This window comes from Dreissena polymorpha, chromosome 14, assembly GCF_020536995.1.
Source record: "Dreissena polymorpha isolate Duluth1 chromosome 14, UMN_Dpol_1.0, whole genome shotgun sequence".
In the NCBI taxonomy this organism is placed as follows: Eukaryota; Metazoa; Mollusca; class Bivalvia; order Myida; family Dreissenidae; genus Dreissena; species Dreissena polymorpha.
The window spans coordinates 58,371,374-58,391,915 of record NC_068368.1 but is presented as its reverse complement, the minus strand read 5'-3'; the positions used below and the strand labels follow the sequence as shown (position 1 = coordinate 58,391,915).

At 35.8% G+C, this 20,542-nt stretch overlaps 1 protein-coding gene across 1 annotated transcript; it reads right to left on the bottom strand.

Moving 5' to 3' along the window:
• Positions 1-12,612: 12,612 nt before the first annotated feature.
• On the bottom strand, positions 12,613-20,390 carry LOC127856831 (uncharacterized). The gene is made up of 8 exons (XM_052392978.1): positions 19,934-20,390; positions 18,957-19,125; positions 18,478-18,643; positions 17,777-17,968; positions 16,051-16,183; positions 14,916-15,142; positions 14,518-14,640; positions 12,613-14,181 (listed from the first exon to the last, which is right to left on the bottom strand). Exons 1-8 carry the CDS (start codon positions 20,091-20,093, stop codon positions 14,014-14,016), a joined length of 1,338 nt encoding a protein of 445 aa, XP_052248938.1. The 5' UTR covers positions 20,094-20,390; the 3' UTR covers positions 12,613-14,013.
• Positions 20,391-20,542: the final 152 nt, after the last annotated feature.

Here is a 20,542-nt window from a genome sequence, read left to right as displayed (position 1 = left end):
TAAACCTTTTTTGTTATATGTGAGTAAAATGAAACAAAATTGTATTTTGTAATACATTGCTGATGTATAAGGTGCATTATTTAGACATTTTCTGTCTGAAATTTGAAATATTTATCATAATAATGTAAATAAATTGTCTTCATAGTGTAGCTTTCTATAAACTGGCACTTTTTCAATTATCTCCTAGAATATGCAATTGGAAACATAGTTTTTTGCATTAAATATCATGAGAACAGTAAATCCAAACAAAACCATTTGAGAATTTACTGAGATCAGACACAATATCAAACAGTTTGTTTTGATGCTCATATGGTTACAGACTCTACAATGCCTACACATTTAACTTATTATTGTTCATGCTATCAAAGAGCATATGAACTCATTTATAAAGCTAAAGTGATGAGTTTTAACCATGTCTGAGGTAACTTCTGTTTTTTACTTTGATCCAAATAGCTGCATTTAATCATTTCCTTTGCTTATAAATGGATCAATGAAGACATGCTCACTGTATGCTTTACACTACATGTATATTAATTTACATTCTTATACTTTAATTAGTAGCAGAAACTTTGAAGAAAGGAAAATGAATTTTGTTTCCGTTCTTGTTTCAGGAAGCAAAGATAAATCAAGCAAAAAAGAAAAGATAAAATATGACTAGGTTTGGCTGCATGAAGGCTAAGCATTGGGAGAACAAACGAAAATATGAGAGGCTAAAATACAACTATGATGCCTTCGTAGCTGCTAGGCTAGAGCAAAAGAATGGAATCAAAGGACATTTTAGTGTTTGCTTTGGAACAGAAATCAGATTGAAATACATTTATTTTGAAAGTTAAGCAAATTTGGCCTGGAAGAGATGACTGTTTACAGGAATCAATAGATGTCATCTTGTTTATAGCGCACACGATCTAGAGATATTATTGCAAGTGGACTTCACAAATTCAAATTCAGGGCAAACATTACTTAAAGCTTAAACTTCTCTGTGATTAGGCCATAGAAAATAAATAACTAGATTCTCATCCAAATTTTGGGGAAAATTGGGGAGGGTGGGTGGGGTTTATTTTTTTAATTTTTATTTTATATGTCGGACCTATATATTAAATAATGAAATGTTCACGAATTTGTTAGTTTATATGCATAATGCCTATATGTATGCATGCATGTAAAATTATATAATAAAAGAAATACATTATCAAAATTTGACTATTGTGTTTTAGTTTACCCTTTTAATATCATGTTAAACACATTCTGACATTCAATAAAACATTGCCTACACAACGTATTGAAGAAAATACAAATCTGTAACAGAACCCTTTACATTCTTTTTCAGTATGACTAGATATTATTGATTAAAACATGGTATGCATGGAGATTTATGGGAAGTTTCAGGGGTGTCTCCAATACTAAAGTAAATAAAATTTCCTAGACAGCCGACAGCTTGACTAACTGTAACATCGGGTAACACCTGTGTCATTCTAATTTATTTCGGCCGACTAGGGCACAGACGATTTTCGGGTGGTCAACTTTCAACGATGGGACTTGATCATACGAACCACAAATGAACTCATCGTACAGGTCCGCGAGAGTTAAAGTTTATGCACATTTTGACAATCAGTACCAATCTTTTACGGTTCTAACGCCGTTTCTACACCTTAAACAAAAAAAACATTTTGTTGTTGTTTTCGCTCGATCACTTAAGTTTCAGACGACGCTCGCGCGCATTTAAAAATCAATAATCGTCTCGGAGACATTGAGTTGCTGATTCGCACTTCGCAATTTTCGTACTAATTCAGCCGTTTCGTGCTCAGTATTTTGCGGCTCGATTTTGTTTATGATTTTTTTTTCAAAATAAAACCGTTCGGGCGCGGCGATTTTCGATGGGCGGGCGGGGATGAGAATCTAGGAATTTATTTTATATTGCCTTATCTTGATAGCTAGAGTAACAAAGGGTTATAAATACATCACTGATTTGCTGCTTGCAAAATTACATTTTTTTTTACACTGAAATGTTTGGAAAGTTTTCCGCACATTATTTGGTAATGCTTATTGCTGCATAATGAAATTCTAGATTATATTAATTTGAAACTCCACAGGTTTTTCATATGAGATGCCAAACTCATGATATCAGATTAGTCTTCTTTGACTTGTATGTGCCCAGCACTAAGAATTGTCAAGCTACATGTCTCCTGGACAGCTATTGTTACCCCATGTGTAGTGTCTGTAACCAACTCAGATCATGTACACAAACAATGTGTTTTAACTCAAATTCTAACAGATCAAAAACCATTTGATATAATGTTCATGTCACTGTTTTTATGTAAACTTGCTTTTATAGTGCATTTTTTAATGCTTTATGCCATTCTGCAACTGTTTTTGGAATCATATATTTTGGTAGTGTCTGTAACCAAACGTATGAGCATGCAATTCTACCTTTTCTTAAAACTTATGCTTTTTCAAACCAATCGTTTCGATTTATTTTGTTTGAATATACTTCCTGGTTTCAGACAAATGCCTAATTAGCTATCTTGTGGGTGTATAATAAAAGTTATAGAAAAGTTTCTTGCTTGGTTCTATTTTGGTCTGATACCTGATTAATTAATGCTTTGATTTTTTTGTTAAGATAGTTATCACTTTGGGTTTTTTGATTTATTTCAACAGTTTATAACCTGTAGTTGATGTTAAAGTGAAAATATTTGAAGTTTTGAAGTTCTGCTATGTTTTTCTTGCATGTTATATGACTAGTGTAGTGTCTGTAACTTGTATTACACCATAGGATGAAAATGTTAGATAAAAAAATAATGCATGCATGATCAAATAAAATTCAACTTGATTTGAGCAGGGGATACATTGAGCTTTAAAAATAACACCAAGGAAATGCTGTATCTACAATTTCATTTTTTTGAGTAAGTGAGACTACTTTCAGCACCAATACCGTGTTTTAGCCGTCTGTATATAATAAGTATGTATTATCAAAGAGTAAATTGTTCATACATTTGTATTGAATAAATTATATTATATTTAAACCATATTCAGCTTCATCACATTTTACTTTGCCAATTTAGTTGACTTTGATTATCTCAGAATGATTTGCATGAAGATTTATCAATAGTGTATTTAAATATTTAAAACAATCATGTGATTTATTAGATAACATATTGGGCATGAACAATTATCTTTATGCACATAATTTATTTTTATATAAGTTATATAAATTTCCAACTGGATAAAATAAAATAATTGTCAACTAGAAAGATAAGAGTCTCATATTCCACGATGTATATCACATTGTGAAAATTACAATTTGCAAATAAACAATTCTGAACCTGAAATATTCTGATTTTTTTCGATTTTGTTTAAACAAAAAATACCACTATATTCGTCTTCTGCATTGTCAAGCAGTCCTGCAAGCTTTGTGCACATTTTAGTGCTTTGAATTTAGTACTGTGTACGTCTGTACAAATATTGTTATTAAAACAGGACCCAAATACCCAAAACAAACCACTTCCAAATATGTAATACATGCACCTCTACGTTTATTTATCCACTCACGATGCCCCCCCAGGCCGAAATGACTATTAAATTTACTGGTTTAAAATTAATAGAAAATTCAAGATAGTCCTGTCCTGTCCATTATTAGCTATCAATATTTCACTTTACCTACTTATCAAGTGTTAACTATCAAATAAAATCTTCTCCAATCACTTTGACGAAATCAAACACTACATAAAAGAGCTCTATAGGGCGGGAGTCAATTTACATAAGGTATATATTAGTAGCCTATGAAAGTGAAATTACTTAATTATTACCAGGTAATTGTACCATGTCCCCGATGATGAATGTCAACAGTCCTGTAGACCCCCGTTTACGATCACAGTGGACCCCTTTTTAAAACGTCCCCTTCCCATGAACCCATAGGTTACATACTATCAATTGTTGGATGTTGTGTCAAACAACTGTAAGTCCTTAACATTTCTCTATAAGTAAAGGTAGTTTTGCTTGCTATCACAAAGTTGTGACCATCCAGTTTAGCTGTCCAGTGGTTTTTGCTTTCAAGGTATAATAATGTATGACGCCACTTATGGATGCGTCAAGACTACTAAAATTTATTCATAGATTATAGAAATTTGCATAACATCAATGGAATCTTTCAAATGGAGGCAAGAAGGGTTTCATTATTCTGGGACATGAAAAAGGAGCAATGTTTGTGTAGTGACCAGAATAAATGAGAAGAGATTGAATTTCAGACTTTAATTTTATTTCTCAGCTGTACATGAAAAATTGCTTCTACTTTGTTACTTTTCTTGGTAAATTCCACAACATGCGATGCTATCAACAATTTATGCAAATTTTTCTGGGCAAAGATTGAGCATCAGCTTAAAATATATGGTTGAATATTAATTCATTTTATTGAAGAATTTTCAGTCATATGACAATATCCATGTTTTAATACACCAGTTAATTACAGGATTTTAGTTTATTGAACATTCTTCATACATATGCATTCAAATTAAATAATAATGTCAAGAAATTTTTTAAACACATCTTTCTAGAAATTTTCGATGCACACAAAGTATACATGCCTATATGTTGCTTAAATGTATCTCTTTTTTTATTGGTCTTTACAATATAATAATATTTGTTGCATTGGTATATTTTTAATACATTGAAGCAAATGCATGACATTATCATTTGTAGAGGCAAAATATTGAATCGAAGACAAAATGCATTCAATGCATGTTTTCATCAAAGGTTATTATATAACTTTTATATTCCATTAAAAGTTTATAATATTTGTTTAAAGAAAAAATTCTGTACTTGTGCTAGTAAAAGCAATATCAGTATGAAAATTAGTGACCATAATACAGTCCCCTATTTTAGGGCCAGATTACAGGTCTGTCTATGGCCTTGGCCCCTGTAGCCATTACCTTAACTGACCCCTAGTGACCTTGATTGAGGGTACAAGCGTTGCTGTCATTGTGTACAGGGGACACATTCAGAAAAAGTGAAAGGGGGCATTTAGGGACACTGGACATTTGCTGGGAAAGCAACGAAATTGGACCCCAATGGCTATTATGTTAAAAGGGGCCGTTAATGACAGGTGGTGTTTTATTAATGGACATCCTGTTGCGAGCTGTTGAGGTAATTTTCTAAGGGGCTGGCCCTAAATGAAATCTGTTTAATGATTCTCTGAGGACTGGACATTATGCGTTATAATTTGAATTTTGTATTTTACGCAGACTGTAACACAAAGAAGCAGGGCTTCTGATGTCAAATTTCACTATCCATGAGAAAGTGCTAAAATTGTCATTTGTTTCGGCATGAACGTTTAATACAGCCTTTAAACAATTTCTATCACAATGAATCTAAAGAGCGTTCGCTTGACGCTTGTACTTAAATAGACATTAATCAATCTTCCGTACTTACCTTGTAACAGTTTGATACCACTTTGAAAGTACTTGTATGTGTAAAATACCTCATTTCTTTTGCTTTTCAGCGCTTACATGTGCGTTTAAACATCAACAATGCATGCACGATTTGATTTCCCGCCACTGATACCTCGTACACTGCTTGATTGTTAGTTTTGTCTTATTGAAAAATAGTTGAGGGTAACCGTGGCGATTAGAAACGATATTATACTTGTAGTAACCAGGGACCTATACAAACAAATTTTGTATAGGTGCCTGTAGTAACGGATAACACGTCTCATTTCAATGAAATTTCTTGCAAGAGATAGATAGATAGATAGATAGATATATAGATATATAGATAGATAGATAGATAGATAGATAGATAGATAGATAGATAGATAGATAGATAGATAGATAGATAGATAGATAGATAGATAGATAGATAGATAGATAGATAGATAGATAGATTCTTTATTTCCTCCATTCATGGAGAGCTTTACACATTTACAACAAGTATTTACATCATTAATGTATACAAGAGATAATAATATGTGTATATTAATATATGTACATGCATATGAGCAACAATAGAGAGACGATTTTATGATTAGCACAATCACAAACTAACAAACTAGTCTCAGCAATAGGATTGCTAATTGATTATTCAGGCGATTGTCATCTGTAGTTGATAGCGTCATTTCAAACAACGTTACGATTTGTTCTAATGGTGTCTTTCGTATTAATTTAATAAAACACTGAAACCCCTTTTGGTAAATGACAGCATCCCAAAGTGATTCACGTAACAGTTCCCTTCTCGAACAAAAACACACTGAATGAAGTAGTTTGTTTTCCGTGTGTATCCCACACAATGAGCACACTGTTGGGTACGATCTAGAGAGGAATCCTCCCAGTTGTGTCATCAGGGTGGCTATTAAGGACGATAGCTTAGGCGAAATCCGGGATATTTTCCAGAGGGACGAGGGCTTATCTACGTGTAGAACATCATCAAGGTTCAATGTGGGACACACATCCCGGATACTTTCCAACTGTCTGTGATGTTCCGGAGCGGATACCGATCGTTGGAGCATCTGTTTCCACGCTTGCTTAGACGGTAACAAACCTGATTGTAAATACCCGTCTATACCCGAAGCTATATATTTATATTGTTTTATATACACTTAGAAATATACATCGGTAGAACTGACACCAGCTAAATCCACAGGTGGTTAGCGTGTGGCTATGAAATTAATTAGTAAAACATCATTTTGAATGATAAATAATCATATTATAACGAAAAATTAAATCTTATGAAAAAAAAATCAATATATAGTGAATTATTTTTCCAAAAAAGTTAATTTTTCTTTATATTATGATTATTTATCATTCAAAATGATGTTTTCACTAATTTATATCTTAGCAACACGCTAACCACCTGTGATTTGAACAAACATTGACAGCTCTTTGATCGAATATAAAAAAGACGTATACTGTCCTACATACACCATATTAAGCTTCATTTAACATGCTAAGTTTTAACTCTCAGACTGCACTTTTCCTCGATATAACTTGTATTCCACAAAATTGTAAAACATATTATATTATTGGTTCTTGTTGCTTTCTTTGAGAATCTATGTACATGCTCATTTCTTATAAAGACATTGGCTACATTAAAATTACGTAAGTGATGTGTATATTTTATAGTTGAAACGAATTATTTACCGGTACCAGGTAAGCACGGTAAGATACTTATAATTTGAAATGAAATTTCGTTTTTTACTGCCAATGATTGTTAGCAAAATGGTGCTTTTACTTTTTTTAATAAGTGTATAGGAATACCAATATACCCACGATGAACGACCTCCGCATGTGTCTGAGTAGGAAACCTAAATGCTTTTTCGAGTGTATTTTCAAACATTGAGAAGTCAGAGTGTGATTACCTAGTGTATTGTCAGTTTAAAGCTTCTTAAATCACGTTCAAGTTGTGGTAATAATGATGATGATTGTGGCAATGCTTATTTTTGAGGATGCCGATGATAATGATTCTGAAGATTGTGGTTGCAGTATAATTACGATGATTTATGTTATGGTTGTCGCAGTGGTGATGCTTTGGTGATTGTGATACATTCTAACTGTTATTATAATGTTGATGTTTCTATTCAGCTGCAACTTGTTTTACAGCTCATCAACTGCTGATGTTTATTTTACTGCCTTTGCTAATGATGATACTGTAAGTCATGAAGATGATGCAATTTATTACTTGAATGATTACTATGATGATGATGTTGGTGGTAGTGTAATGACGTCGATTATTATTATTATTATTATTATTATTATTATTATTATTATCAGGGCCGTACGCGGGAATATTTGAATTGGGGGCAAAAAAAACGGGGAGTGTGCGGGAGGAGTCTTCCATTCTTATTTTTTTAAATTGGCACTTTCCAAGGTGAATTTTAATGCTTACCACACTAATGTTTTAAGCATTAGATTTCAGAAATGTATGATATTTGATGACGAAGGAAAGCAAACTTTGAAAATCAAAATGTATCATAAAGTATGACTGACCATAATACTATTTTCTCTTTAAATTCAAACCTCCATTAATGTTTCAAAGTAAATAACTAATTAAATGTTTATCATCTACTACACTGTTTTACTTTCACCACCATCAACACAGATAAACCGTCAAAATCGTCTACAACTGCGACATTAGATTGGCGCTTGAATTGTTTTCTATTGTAACCGTCTTCCGTAGTTTTTTTTTTACTATTTCAGATATGGAGCTAATTGTTGGTATGTGAGTTTTAAATGAACAACATATTAAGTGTGAAATTCGTTCCGGTCCATTGATATTTGGTAATTATGGCCCTTGGAATTAAAGTTTCTCTATAATAACCGTTTTCCAGAGTGTTTTTTCGCAACTCTTACCGTAATTGAGCTGATTATTATGGAAAGCCTTGACGTCTTATACGTACAAAATGAACATTGCTGTGTCAAAATAGAAATATATTTAGTCACTTTATTCATATATGAAGTCAATATGTCATTATATTGGGTGCTTTTGTCAATATATTATGTCAAGCCACACTTATATTGAGTCAACGAACCTATATATCATGTCGATGTGACCTTATATTACGTCAATACGTCATTATATGAGGTGCATTTGTCAATATATTATATGTCAAACCATCCTTACATTGAGTGGTTTCGTCATTATATTGGGTGCATTTGTCAATATATTGTGTCAAACCCTCCTAATAATACGTCAATCTGTCATTATATTTCGTGCTTTTGTCAATATATTATGTCAAACCATCCTTATATTAAGTCAATATGTCATTATATTGGGTGCTTTTGTCAATATATTATGTCAACCTTTCCTTATATTGAGTGGTTTCGTCATTATATTGAGAGGAACAACTTGACCGGGTCATATTGCACTATGCCTTTGCGCACAAATTGGCGGAAACATATTGGTGCACAGTTCGACATTACCCGGTCAATTTGATCCACTCAATATAATGACGAAACCACTCAATATAATGATGGTTTGATACAATATATTGATAAAAGCACCCAATATAATGACAGATTAACTAAATATAATTATGGTTTTACACAATATACTGACAAAAGCACCCAATATAATACGATACCACTAAATATAAGGATGGTTTGACATAATATATTGACAAAAGCACCAAAGATAATGACCGATTGAATTAATATAAGGATGGTTTGACACAATATATTGACAAATGCACCCAATATTATGACGATACCACTCAATATAAGGATGGTTTGACACAATATATTGACAAAAGCACCCAATATAAGGACTTTAATTTACATAAGGATGGTCTGACACAATATATTGACAAAAGCACACAATACAATGACAAAACCAATCAATATAAGGATGGTTTGACATACTATATTGACAAATGCGCCCAATATAATGACAGATTGAGTTAATAGAAGGATAGTTTGACACAAGATATTGACAAATGCACCCAATATAATTACATATTGACTCAATGTTAGGATGGCTTGACATAATATATTGACAAATGCACCTCATATAATGACGTATTGACTGAATATAAGGTCACATCGACATGATATATAGGTTCTTTGACGTATAAGACAGTGAAGGCTTTCCATAACTCAATATACGTTTCACGTTTATTTGAACATAACATCCAGAAGGCCAAAAGCCCAAGTGGACAAATTAAGCGAACAGTGTTTAAGGATAGTTTGACATAATATCTTGACAAATGCACCCAATATAATGACGATACTACTAAATATAAGGATGGTTTGACACACTTTATTGACAAAAGCACCCAATCGTCGCTGTCGTTCTCAAACCTCGTAGCTCCAAAATTTTCAAAATATTTTTTTTGTCTTTTCCGAATATATGAAGTCTGGCGCGTGTTTTGTGCTATATCTCGTAGCTCTACACCAATCAGAGCCCTTGAAAAAGCCACGTGACGAAATGTTGTTGAATGATTGTTGGCTTTTTTCCCGGTGAAAAGTCGTAGCGACGCCATTTCACCTATAGGTACGTCGTTTCGTTTGGACAAATTTGACATTTTTAATATTTGCAACTACGAGGTTTCCTATCAGGACGAATTGTCGTACCTCATAAAAATGACAAAATTGTGGTGACAAAATATCGTAGCTACCATGTCTGACTGTCAGTATGACTTATCAGTATGACTTACGCGTCTACGGCTTATACCGTATTTTGCAGCTTCATTTGTTTGGTATTTTTACAGAATTTCAATTTCTAAAATATCGTTATAAAAAAATGAGACGTTTTATACTCTCTCCTGAAAAGTTGTCATTTTGTAGCTACGAGGTTTGAGAACGACAGCGACGCAATATAAGGACTTTAATTTGTACAAGGATGGTTTGACACAATATACTCACAAAAGCACCCAATATAATGACGAAACCACTCAATATAAGGATGGTTTGACATAATATATTGGCAAATGCACCCAATATAATGACAGATTGAGTTAATATAAGGATGGTTTTGCACAATATATTGACAAATGCACCCAATATAATTACATATCGACTCAATGTAAGGATGGCTTGACATAATATATTGACAAATGCACCTCATATAATGACGTATTGACATAATATAAGGTCACATCGACATGATATATAGGTTCGTTTACGTATAAGACAGTGAAGGCTTTCCTTAGATTATTATCCTACCAGTGGGGTGAACTAAAGCATTCGGACTGTACGTCCGTCTAAACGCTTTAAGATATTGACCTGGTATTGTGTGAATTCAACCTAAATGACTTTATACGGATGAAGTATGACTTTCGTTCCGGTGCATTGTTTTTTTCCAAGTAATGGGTCTTGGACCTGGATAAAGAAACTTGCCGGTTCAAATTAATGCCATATCACTTCTGTAATTGCTTCAAATATATTTCAATATTTTTTTTCTCACAAATTATTAACGTCAGCAAAATTCAGACCTATGACCTCATGTATCATTTGCTTTCATTCGCTGCTTCTCTTTTCTTGGCAAATCAAAAGACGTGTTACATCAACCATCGATGGATGAAGTATTCCGCTGGGGCCTATCTCAACAGGCGAGTAAATTAGCGCTATTCCCATTGTTTATCAGAAACAATTAAACAATTATCTCTTTGTATTTAGGGAAACTGTACTATGGGCCCTTTTCTGAAAGAAAACTTTCAGTAGGCATAGTACTATCCCATTTATGCCTAGTGGACTCTCCCATCCTTCTAAACTGGATCAATTTATTTCCAAAATTAGGGATGTCTAATATATGTATTTCTATATTTAGAATATTTCTTACAGAAATTCCTTTAAACAAACAGCGCAGACCGAGATGAGACGCCGCACCAAAATCAAGATGTTCATAATCAATAAATTAAATAGTCGGTTCTTACTTTGTTCGGTGACTCACGCCACACAATTAATTTTTTATCATGGAGCGATTAGAATTTAATTTAAAACAACACCACAACATTGTCTTTATTTGTTCGTATGGAAACAAATCGATGCCAGCGATGACAACGATTACAATTTGAACTGGTATAAAGTATGTTATATAAAACGAGGGTGGGATGGTTGATATTTGTGGAAGCAATACCCCGAACGGCAACATAATGTGACGATGTGAATGGCCCGCTGCTGCTGCTGCTGCTGCTAAGGAGAATCATTTTTCTTGTTTGTCACGTCGATGCGACGCGTCAACAATATCTACAGTGTGCGAGTATTGTCAATTACATGAGGTCATGCCACGCAAGGGACTGAACTATATGTGGATCCGGAGTATGTTCCAGCACTGCCTAATTAACTTAGTAGACTCACGAAAATTTGACGAGATTTGAGTTATATCTGCAATTTTAATCTAATTATTTATTTATTGAAAGATAATCAATTGAAGTGTGGTTTTGTGCTGTTGTAGAATCCGGTGTACCCGGAGGAAACCCAACCTGATCGGTACAGTAACGACCAACAAACTCATATGCTTCCGGGATCGGTGATCAAACCCGGGTCGCCTAGTGAGAAGCGGTTGTACCAACCACAGTGCTTTCCCCACAGCCAAGCCAATCCGGGGATCGCGTGCTACAGACGTGCTATACATCAATAAATAGGGCTGATAGGTCATTGTCGGCTCGGGTACTCCTTAAATGTACACAGGGTACTCTTAAGTATACTTAAATGTACCCCGGGGCGGCAAATAAACGAACACGAACACGGTCTATTTAGACTGTCCCAGAGTTTTATTCCCGCCCAAAATCCGATATCGCTACGGAATACAAAACCAAATTCTTTAACAAACCCTGCATCATAGTACTTTTTGCCTAGGAGTTTAGACAATAGAGAGGTCATTAGACAAAATATTGGTATATATGAACACAATTCTTTTGAAAAAAATGCCGACAACAACCACGACCACTTTAGCGTCAAAATTCCCGGGTACGCTTATATTTTCCGTACCCGGGATTCATTCAAGTATACTTAAATGACCAATCGAGCTTAAATAGTTTGACCGTCAATCACGTAATTCCAAAGCTCAATGATTGGATGTAAATGCTTTATTGATTGACGCATTTAACGTATCGTCTTCTATGAACATAAACATAATGTTTCTCCCTCGAATGCATCACATTTGTATTTATTGCAATGTTGAAGTCAGTAGGAACATTCACGTTTATTTGCTAATGAAAGTCGATTGTCTAATGCACACAACAATACAAAGTACCGTTTACACGTATACCATATATGAATAAACAACAGGTTGATCTTCTGCAATCGGACGATTAAGATTAAGGACATCGCAACACGCGCTCACATAAACTTACATACACGCTTGCAAGCACGCGCACATACAAGCATACATTTTTTAAGCGGAAAGATAGATCTTTAATATGATAAATTAAACATAGTGCATTTGAACACTACCGTCAATAAAGATATCTCGAAAATGCATGGGTTAATCATATATATACCATATTGCAAAGTTTCCGGCAGTTGCATCATTGTACAGTGTGCGGCACTGACATATTGAACAACATCATAATGAACATGACATTTTAAAGCTACTTAAACAATGGAAAATTAATTGGTAAACCGTTGAAGATAATAATATAGCATTTCTGATTTTGGAATCATAATTTTAAGATAATTATTTATGTGCATACTAAATCAATCCAGAGCTTTAAAATAATGCTTCAAAAGATAACAAGTTAACCACCATTTCATTCAAACTAAGTAATACATTAATCACAGAAGGATTACATGTTATTCCACTTGAATTAAATACATGATTGAATATTAAAATTGGAAATACAAATAATAGGCATGCATACTTGCATAATACAAAGGTAGGCCGACCAAGCCACATGGGTGATTATACAACGACGAAACTAATATTGCTATTACTATTATTAACGGACTAAATATGCTTGGATTCTTACATGGGTGAATGTAAATTTTTGTCCATATTTAACATACATAAAACGTATTGTTCGGATTCCTACACTCTAACTTCTATACTCCTTGCACTTGTTATTTTATTTCTTTCCGTTTAATAATTTATATTTTGCTAAAAGCTTTTTTTGTTTAACACCATTGCGTGTACACTCTCTACTGTACTTTTCGTCAAGTCTCGCCTATGCGGTTTCTTGTAAAAGCATGCCTAAAACAGTTATATGGTCATTTATATTTACCAAACCATATTTTACATAATTGAAGGGTATTTTACATCTCTGAACATACGGGCACTTATTTTGCACTTTTTGTGAATACCATGTACAATGTGATCTTGTCCAACTTTAGATCGGTAAATAATAAGTAAATCATATTCGTGTATATAACCGACATTGTTCTCAATATTATGTATGTTTACATTTTTAGACATTTTCTTGGAGTTCACCGCATGTAAAATGTTTTCAACGAGATCATATTTTTCAAGAAAATGGTAAAATAAGACATCTTAAATATAATCCGATCCTATATTGCTTATACGTTTTATGAATCAGCTAACTACTTATTGTAAGTTGTCACACTATGCGATTCACAGTTCGGTATGGCCTGTTGATCACAGTTCATCCTTGACTCGGGCATCCTTCTTGTTCAGAAGGTCGCATACGGACTGAAGACGACTGTCTGACAGCGCGAGAATCTCTTCACGTGACAGGTGCACGCGCGCGTTGTTTGGCGTCATCAAGTGGAAGACCTCGTCTGGCGTCGGAGTTAGATTAGGTTCCTATGAAAGCAACCAAAAACAGGCGGTTAAAGTATATTTTTTGACATTCAGTTGTTGTGTTTAATACCACCACAACTATCATCATTCCATCCTCCTCCTCCTCCTCTTCCTCCTCCTCCTCATCATCATCATCAGCAGCAGCAGCAGCATCATCATCATCGGCAGCAGCAGAAGTAGCAGCAGCATCACTGCACCCATCATCATCACAATCAATATACCACATTCATCATCAAAACCATCACCGTCACTCTATCCATCGTAATAATTTCCTCCTCCACCACCTTCACGATAATACAAATTACCTCCTCATCATCAACAACAACTGCTACCACTTACATGCGCATGCGAGTCCTCGTAGAAGTGCACAAACTGGTCTCTGTGTAATTGATCTCCGTCGCGTAGCAACAGAAGAAGCAAGCGCCTCAGAGAGCGGGGTACAAGTGCTCGGTCACTTAGACGCTGCAGCATAAAACGCATACCGGTATATGTTTTGACTAATAGATACCTTTCAGCTGGGTTATTGAAACGTTATCGTTATCTACAGGATATGGTGATTTGATGAACTAATCTGTCCACATATATTTCGATTGACCTTTATTTAAAATTATGACATCGAAGGTAATAATGACTGGCGTTCGTCGAAAAATAATTTGATATATTTTATAGATAGCATAATGGTTGGAATGATTGCATCACCTTGAACTGAAGAAAAATAAATATATTGTCTGCATTACCATTTCTCCATCACTGTACGTCCACATGAACTCGACATCGGCAAGGGATAGTTTCCGGTTCTCAGCTTCCGGTTCGGTATCGCCTTTCGAAGCCTTCTTCTCTTTCTTCTTCCGCTTGCCTCCACCCGCCTCGTCCGGACAATCTACACTCTCATACGTAACCGAGGGTGCGAACTGTACGGTGTACGAAATACTCCGTCCAAAGGCTCGAACTTGATGGAGGTAGCCTAGAAATGTCATCAAATGTAAATTAGAACATTTTTCAAATACTAGTAATTGCTGCACTAAGTATAAAGACGAATTAACAGCGATTAAGAAACATGTGTCGAAGTGCCCAAACTTGCGAAACCCGCTCCCAGCCCTTGTGCGACTAGTACACAGCTATGGATTCGATGTCAATAATTAACAAAAAAACAAATATGCAATTCACCTACCCGCTGGTACGAAAATGCAGCCCCACCCCCTACCTGCGCACAAAGATGCACCCCCTTAACTGCGGGTAGGAAAATGCATCCCCCTATCGGTTGGTGCGAAAATGCAGTCTATATACTTGCGGGGGTACGAATATGCAGTCCTGTTGGTACAAAGATGCTATCTTACCTGCGGATACAAAGATGAAGTACCAATATGCAGTCCTTCCCTACCTGCGGGTACGAAGTTACAGCCCCCTACCTGTGTGTACGAAGATGTAGGCCCCCTACCTGCGGGTACGAAGTTACAGCCCCCAACCTGCGGGTACGATGTTACAGCCCCCTACCTGCGGGTACGAATATCCAGTCCTTCCCTACCTGCGGGTACGAAGATGGAGGCCCCCTACCTGCGGGTACGAAGATGCAGTCCCCCTGCCAGAGGGTGGACCACACCCATGGCGTCTCTGTTATCTTGGGATTCTTGTAGGCGTTAATCATGTCCCAGCCCCTTACCTGCGGGTACGAAGATGCAGTCCCCCTGCCAGAGGGTGGACCACACTCAAGGCGTCTCTGCTATCTTGGGATTCTTGTAGGCGTTAATCATGTCCCAGCCCCTTACCTGTGGGTACGAAGATGCAGTCCCCCTGCCAGAGGGTGGACCACACCCAGGGCGTCTCTGCTATCTTGGGATTCTTGTAGGCGTTAATCATGTCCCAGCCCCTTACCTGCGGGTACGAAGATGCAGTCCCCCTGCCAGAGGGTGGACCACACCCAGGGCGTCTCTGCTATCTTGGGATTCTTGTAGGCGTTAATCATATCCATGTCCATCGGAGAATGACCTGACCCGGAGTTAGGATACTGAAATCAAGTGGAGAATGACCTGACCCGAAGTTAGGATACTGAAATCAAGTGGAGAATGACCTGACCCGGAGTTAGGATACTGAAATCAAGTGGAGAATGACCTGACCCGGAGTTAGGATACTGAAATCAAGTCTTCCAAGTTCAGGTACAGAAAAAACATTTATTTAAATGTTTACAATTTCTTAATTCCGCTTCTCAGTTTGGATACTGTGTCATCATTAACTATATCGTCCATCGGCGAATCACCGGAACGGAGTAAGGATACTGAAAAAAATCGCAAAATTATTTATGTCCCTGATTTCGATCACTGAGGTGTATTTAGGTTAGATTTTCTACTAAAAGGATATGGCTGTTAAGCCAAATGACTTTATGACCCTGGTTTCGAAAACTGAGGTTGCTATTGGTTAGTTTTTCTTCTAAGTTTAGGTACAGAAGAATACATTGTTTTTTTTTAATTACTTTTTAACCTATTCTTAATACCTTTTTGCTGTTCAGTTTGGATAATGTCCTGACTCGGAGTAACAAAACTGACAAAACGTGAAATTATAATATGGCCCCCGTTTCGACAGCTGAGTTTTTTTTACTATTAAAGTTCAGGTACAGAAACACACGTTTTATTGTATAATTAAATATTTTAGTTTTTCACTTTTTACATGTCATATTTTGCTGTTGAGTTTGGCTTTTATTTCATTTTATGTGTGTTAATCTTTGTACCATTTAACTTTTTATTTTGATTTGAGACACTGGAACATAAACGTCTATTGCACTCTGAGTTCGATAATTACAACATAAATGTCACTAATTGTTATGATACTGATTTCGAAACTGATAAAACACACAAAGTTTAAATTTAGGTACTTAAACCATGCATATAAGAGGCATTGTGTTAGATAGCTATGTGATTCTTAATACTGAAACAAATTCATCAAGCGTACACAGAAACATGTCCATCGCTGTGAAGTTGGATACTAAAAATACAAATGACAATTAAGAATAGAGGGTCCATTATAGAGCCATTTAAACCAACTTAAAAAAGACAATGCCCCTGGGAGCAGAATTACATGGGAAAGCTCTCTATTGATTGTTAGCAAGGTAAAAAGTCAAGTATATCGATAGATTTTAGATATTTGTAATTTTCATTTAAAACCTTTATGTCATGTGCACTGTAATGCTTAAAATATGTATATGACTGATCCTACGTTTGTCTTTCAGTCGTTAGATTTCTCTTACATTTCTTTTGCACATATATCAATGCTTTTGTTGACTGCATGTAGCTTGAGAAATAACAGACATAAAACAAAATGGCCGGCAATCAAAGGGGATAATAAGGATCAAAACCGATGCACGTGATACAATTTGTATTGTAATCTTGTTTTTTTTTTTTTTGCTGTAGAAAGCACCCCGCAAAGCGTGTTAAGTGTTAAAGGAACCAAACAAAAAATCACAAACGATAAAATGTGATTGAATGAATTAAAGTACGTACATGTATATTTTACTTCAGTGAATCCGAATACTTTAATACATGTACATGTTTATTGTGATGTTTCTCCGGAAAAAAAGTAAGAACAAGACAAATGCATATTTTCTCACAGTGGGTTCGAAGTTGAAGACGCTCTGGTACTGGTCCTCGATCAGAATGAAGTCCTTCCGGCCGTCCAGCACACAGTGGACGTTGTGGTCGCCATGGGAGTGCAGCAGAGACGCCGTGCCACCGGAACTCATCCACACTTCTGCTTCCGTCAGGCGATCTCTGTATGTCCCACACGAGAGCACGTCCGGTAGCTGAAACAGAGCAGCGTTTAAGTGATTGCAGAGCAATCATTGAGGCGGCTTTATTATATTATTCATGTTCAATGTCATCATAGTCATTCTTCATCAGTCACACTATTATTATCATCATCTTTAATTTTATTTTAACCCGTACTTCAGTTATAAATAATGTTATTGTGAAGTTGCAAAATCATAATTTGCTTCATCATTCATTAGCAGAAGCATTATTACCACCAGCATAAGCAGTTGAAGCAGCAGCACCAGTATTGTATAGGTAATCTTCTAACAAACTAGTAAAACTATAAGTTAGATTATATTAAAAATTTGAAGATACAGGCGTTACTAATACATGTACATTAAGGTTAATCAATTACTTTGTGGACTGTAAAAGTCTAAAGTCGGTCACGTGATTAAATTCGCGAAATCGTTTGTAGAAACCGTCCGCACAATAGTTTACAAATCAAAGTTGTAAATATTTCTTTTTTTATTAATAACACAAGATTATAAATATGAAAGCTCACCGGAAGTTCTTTCCGCATGACTTCATGAACTGTTGACGTGAGATACCAGTTCTCGTACTTATAGTCCATGAGGAACTTTCGGAAGAGCATGCGCCGCTTGGTTGTGTGTGGATCTCGGTTCATGACCTCTTTCTTCACCGTAATGGTCATATTCAGCATTCCGTACCTGGAGCCATAGTAGGAATAGTCGTGAAATCATTGACCCGAATAATTAGGCGTATTTGGTGAATTTTTCCCCACAAAAAGAAGAACATACGAATACCAGCGAGGAAGTTTTCCTTACGCCGCGAAATGTTCGACCAGTAACAAGTAATCTTGCCTATAAATATATAATATATCTTCAGACGTAACTGTTAACTTAAATTGATATTTCAACTAAGATCAGTTAGCTTCAGTTCTGTAGTGTCAAATTTATTTACCAGTATTTCCATGAACACCAGAGGGACGTGATCAATTAGGCTAAATGCTCAAAGACTCACTTTTCCTTTAAGTAGGTATCCTCCTCCCACTTCTCGGTTACTGCGGCTTCTTTCAGGACCCCTCGCATCACGGCGGGCCTTCCGGTCTTCACGTACCTGATGTAGAACGTGGAAGGCGACAACGCATCCTTCTCCTCTCGAACCTTTCCTTCCGGTTTTCTCTGCCATCCTGGTGGTTAAATTCCAGTAAATTGTAACAAATTTCTTGTGCCCATTATCTTATACGTTAATCTCATTATTTACCATGTACGTAATTGTAATATATCGTCGCTGTTGTACGAAGGACATTCTGCATACATAATCGACCAGTTGAGATACGCCATTCTCGGTCTGAGTTGACCAATGCAATATGTTTGCGATAGACAAAATACACATACCATTTAATACGTGCCCCACTCGTACTGTTTCCGTTGTATTAAATGGGCCGTCCAACAGATTTTGGCATGTATTGAAGCTTGTCATTAAATGCTTTAAATGCTTTATATTGATAAATTTAAACATTTGAACTAAAAATCTCCAGTTAAAAAAAAACAAGAATACAATTTTAAAAAAAGGAAAAAAGTAACCCTCAACAGAGCTCGAATCACTGACCCCTGGATTCCTGGAGTAAAAAGCCTCCTGCCTACACCACTCGACCATCCACGCTCACATTCAGAGTAGATGTATTGTTTAGCTATATAAGCAATCCTCGTAGTTTCCAAAAATATCGAATCGCGTCGATACGACGCTTTATCTGTTGGACGGCCCCTTTAACGTTTCAAAAGAATGCTTACTGCATTATAGTTACATATTACGCCAACAAGCGTAGGATTGACATATCGTTCTCAAATCCCCTGAAGATATCACAAATAAGATTCAAATATACTCAATAATGAACGTTGCATTCAACTCAACCCTTTTAGTTGTCTTATATATGTGTTCCCAAATAAGATACGATGCCATTAACAACGAAAAGAGAACTTTAATAACGTGCTCACCAAGCGGTCGAAGATGCCCCTCGGGGATTCCCGGAACGTTCTGGGTGTTCACAGGCGGAAAAGGCACGTCAGTTTTCATGTCCTTGATGAAGCTTGTCTTGCCGTCGACGTAGAGTAAGTACGTTCCAAGCACTAACGCCGCAAACGTAAACCGCGTCATACTTAGAACGTTTCGTCGATTTGCAATGTAAGTGTGCCGTTAGATATTTTGGATATGAGAACAATCACTTAATACCGACTTTTAGGTGTTTTTAGTTATTTCAGTTTGATTCGATCACTTTAACGTGAGTAGTTTGTATCTCCAGCGTTTCTTCAAATATAGAATATAAATAAGTGTATAATTTTTAATTCAATAAAATTATGTTACAAAACTAGCGGAGCATAGCACTTCTACCGCACTCTTATTTCCACGTATTTTACATGCAACGTGTATTATTGGACACGAAGAAGTGTGACATCACCGGTTAAGTTTGAATGGAAGAAATTGATATAAATTGATATAACAAAACAAGCTATAGGCGACATTTCTTCCATTCAAACTTAACCGGTGATGTCACACTTCTTCGTGTCCAATAATACACGTTGCATGTAAAATACGTGGAAATAAGA

Bases quoted from the DNA above. Each gene is read 5' to 3' on its own strand.
- LOC127856831 (XM_052392978.1), bottom strand. From the start codon at position 20,093: ATGACGCGGTTTACGTTTGCGGCGTTAGTGCTTGGAACGTACTTACTC. The intron at 19,126-19,933 runs GTGAGCACGTTA...TTTAACCACCAG, and splicing joins GGGGCATCTTCGACCGCTTG to GATGGCAGAGAAAACCGGAA. The intron at 16,184-17,776 runs GTGAGAAAATAT...ACTTGATTTCAG, and splicing joins TCTTCAACTTCGAACCCACT to TATCCTAACTCCGGGTCAGG.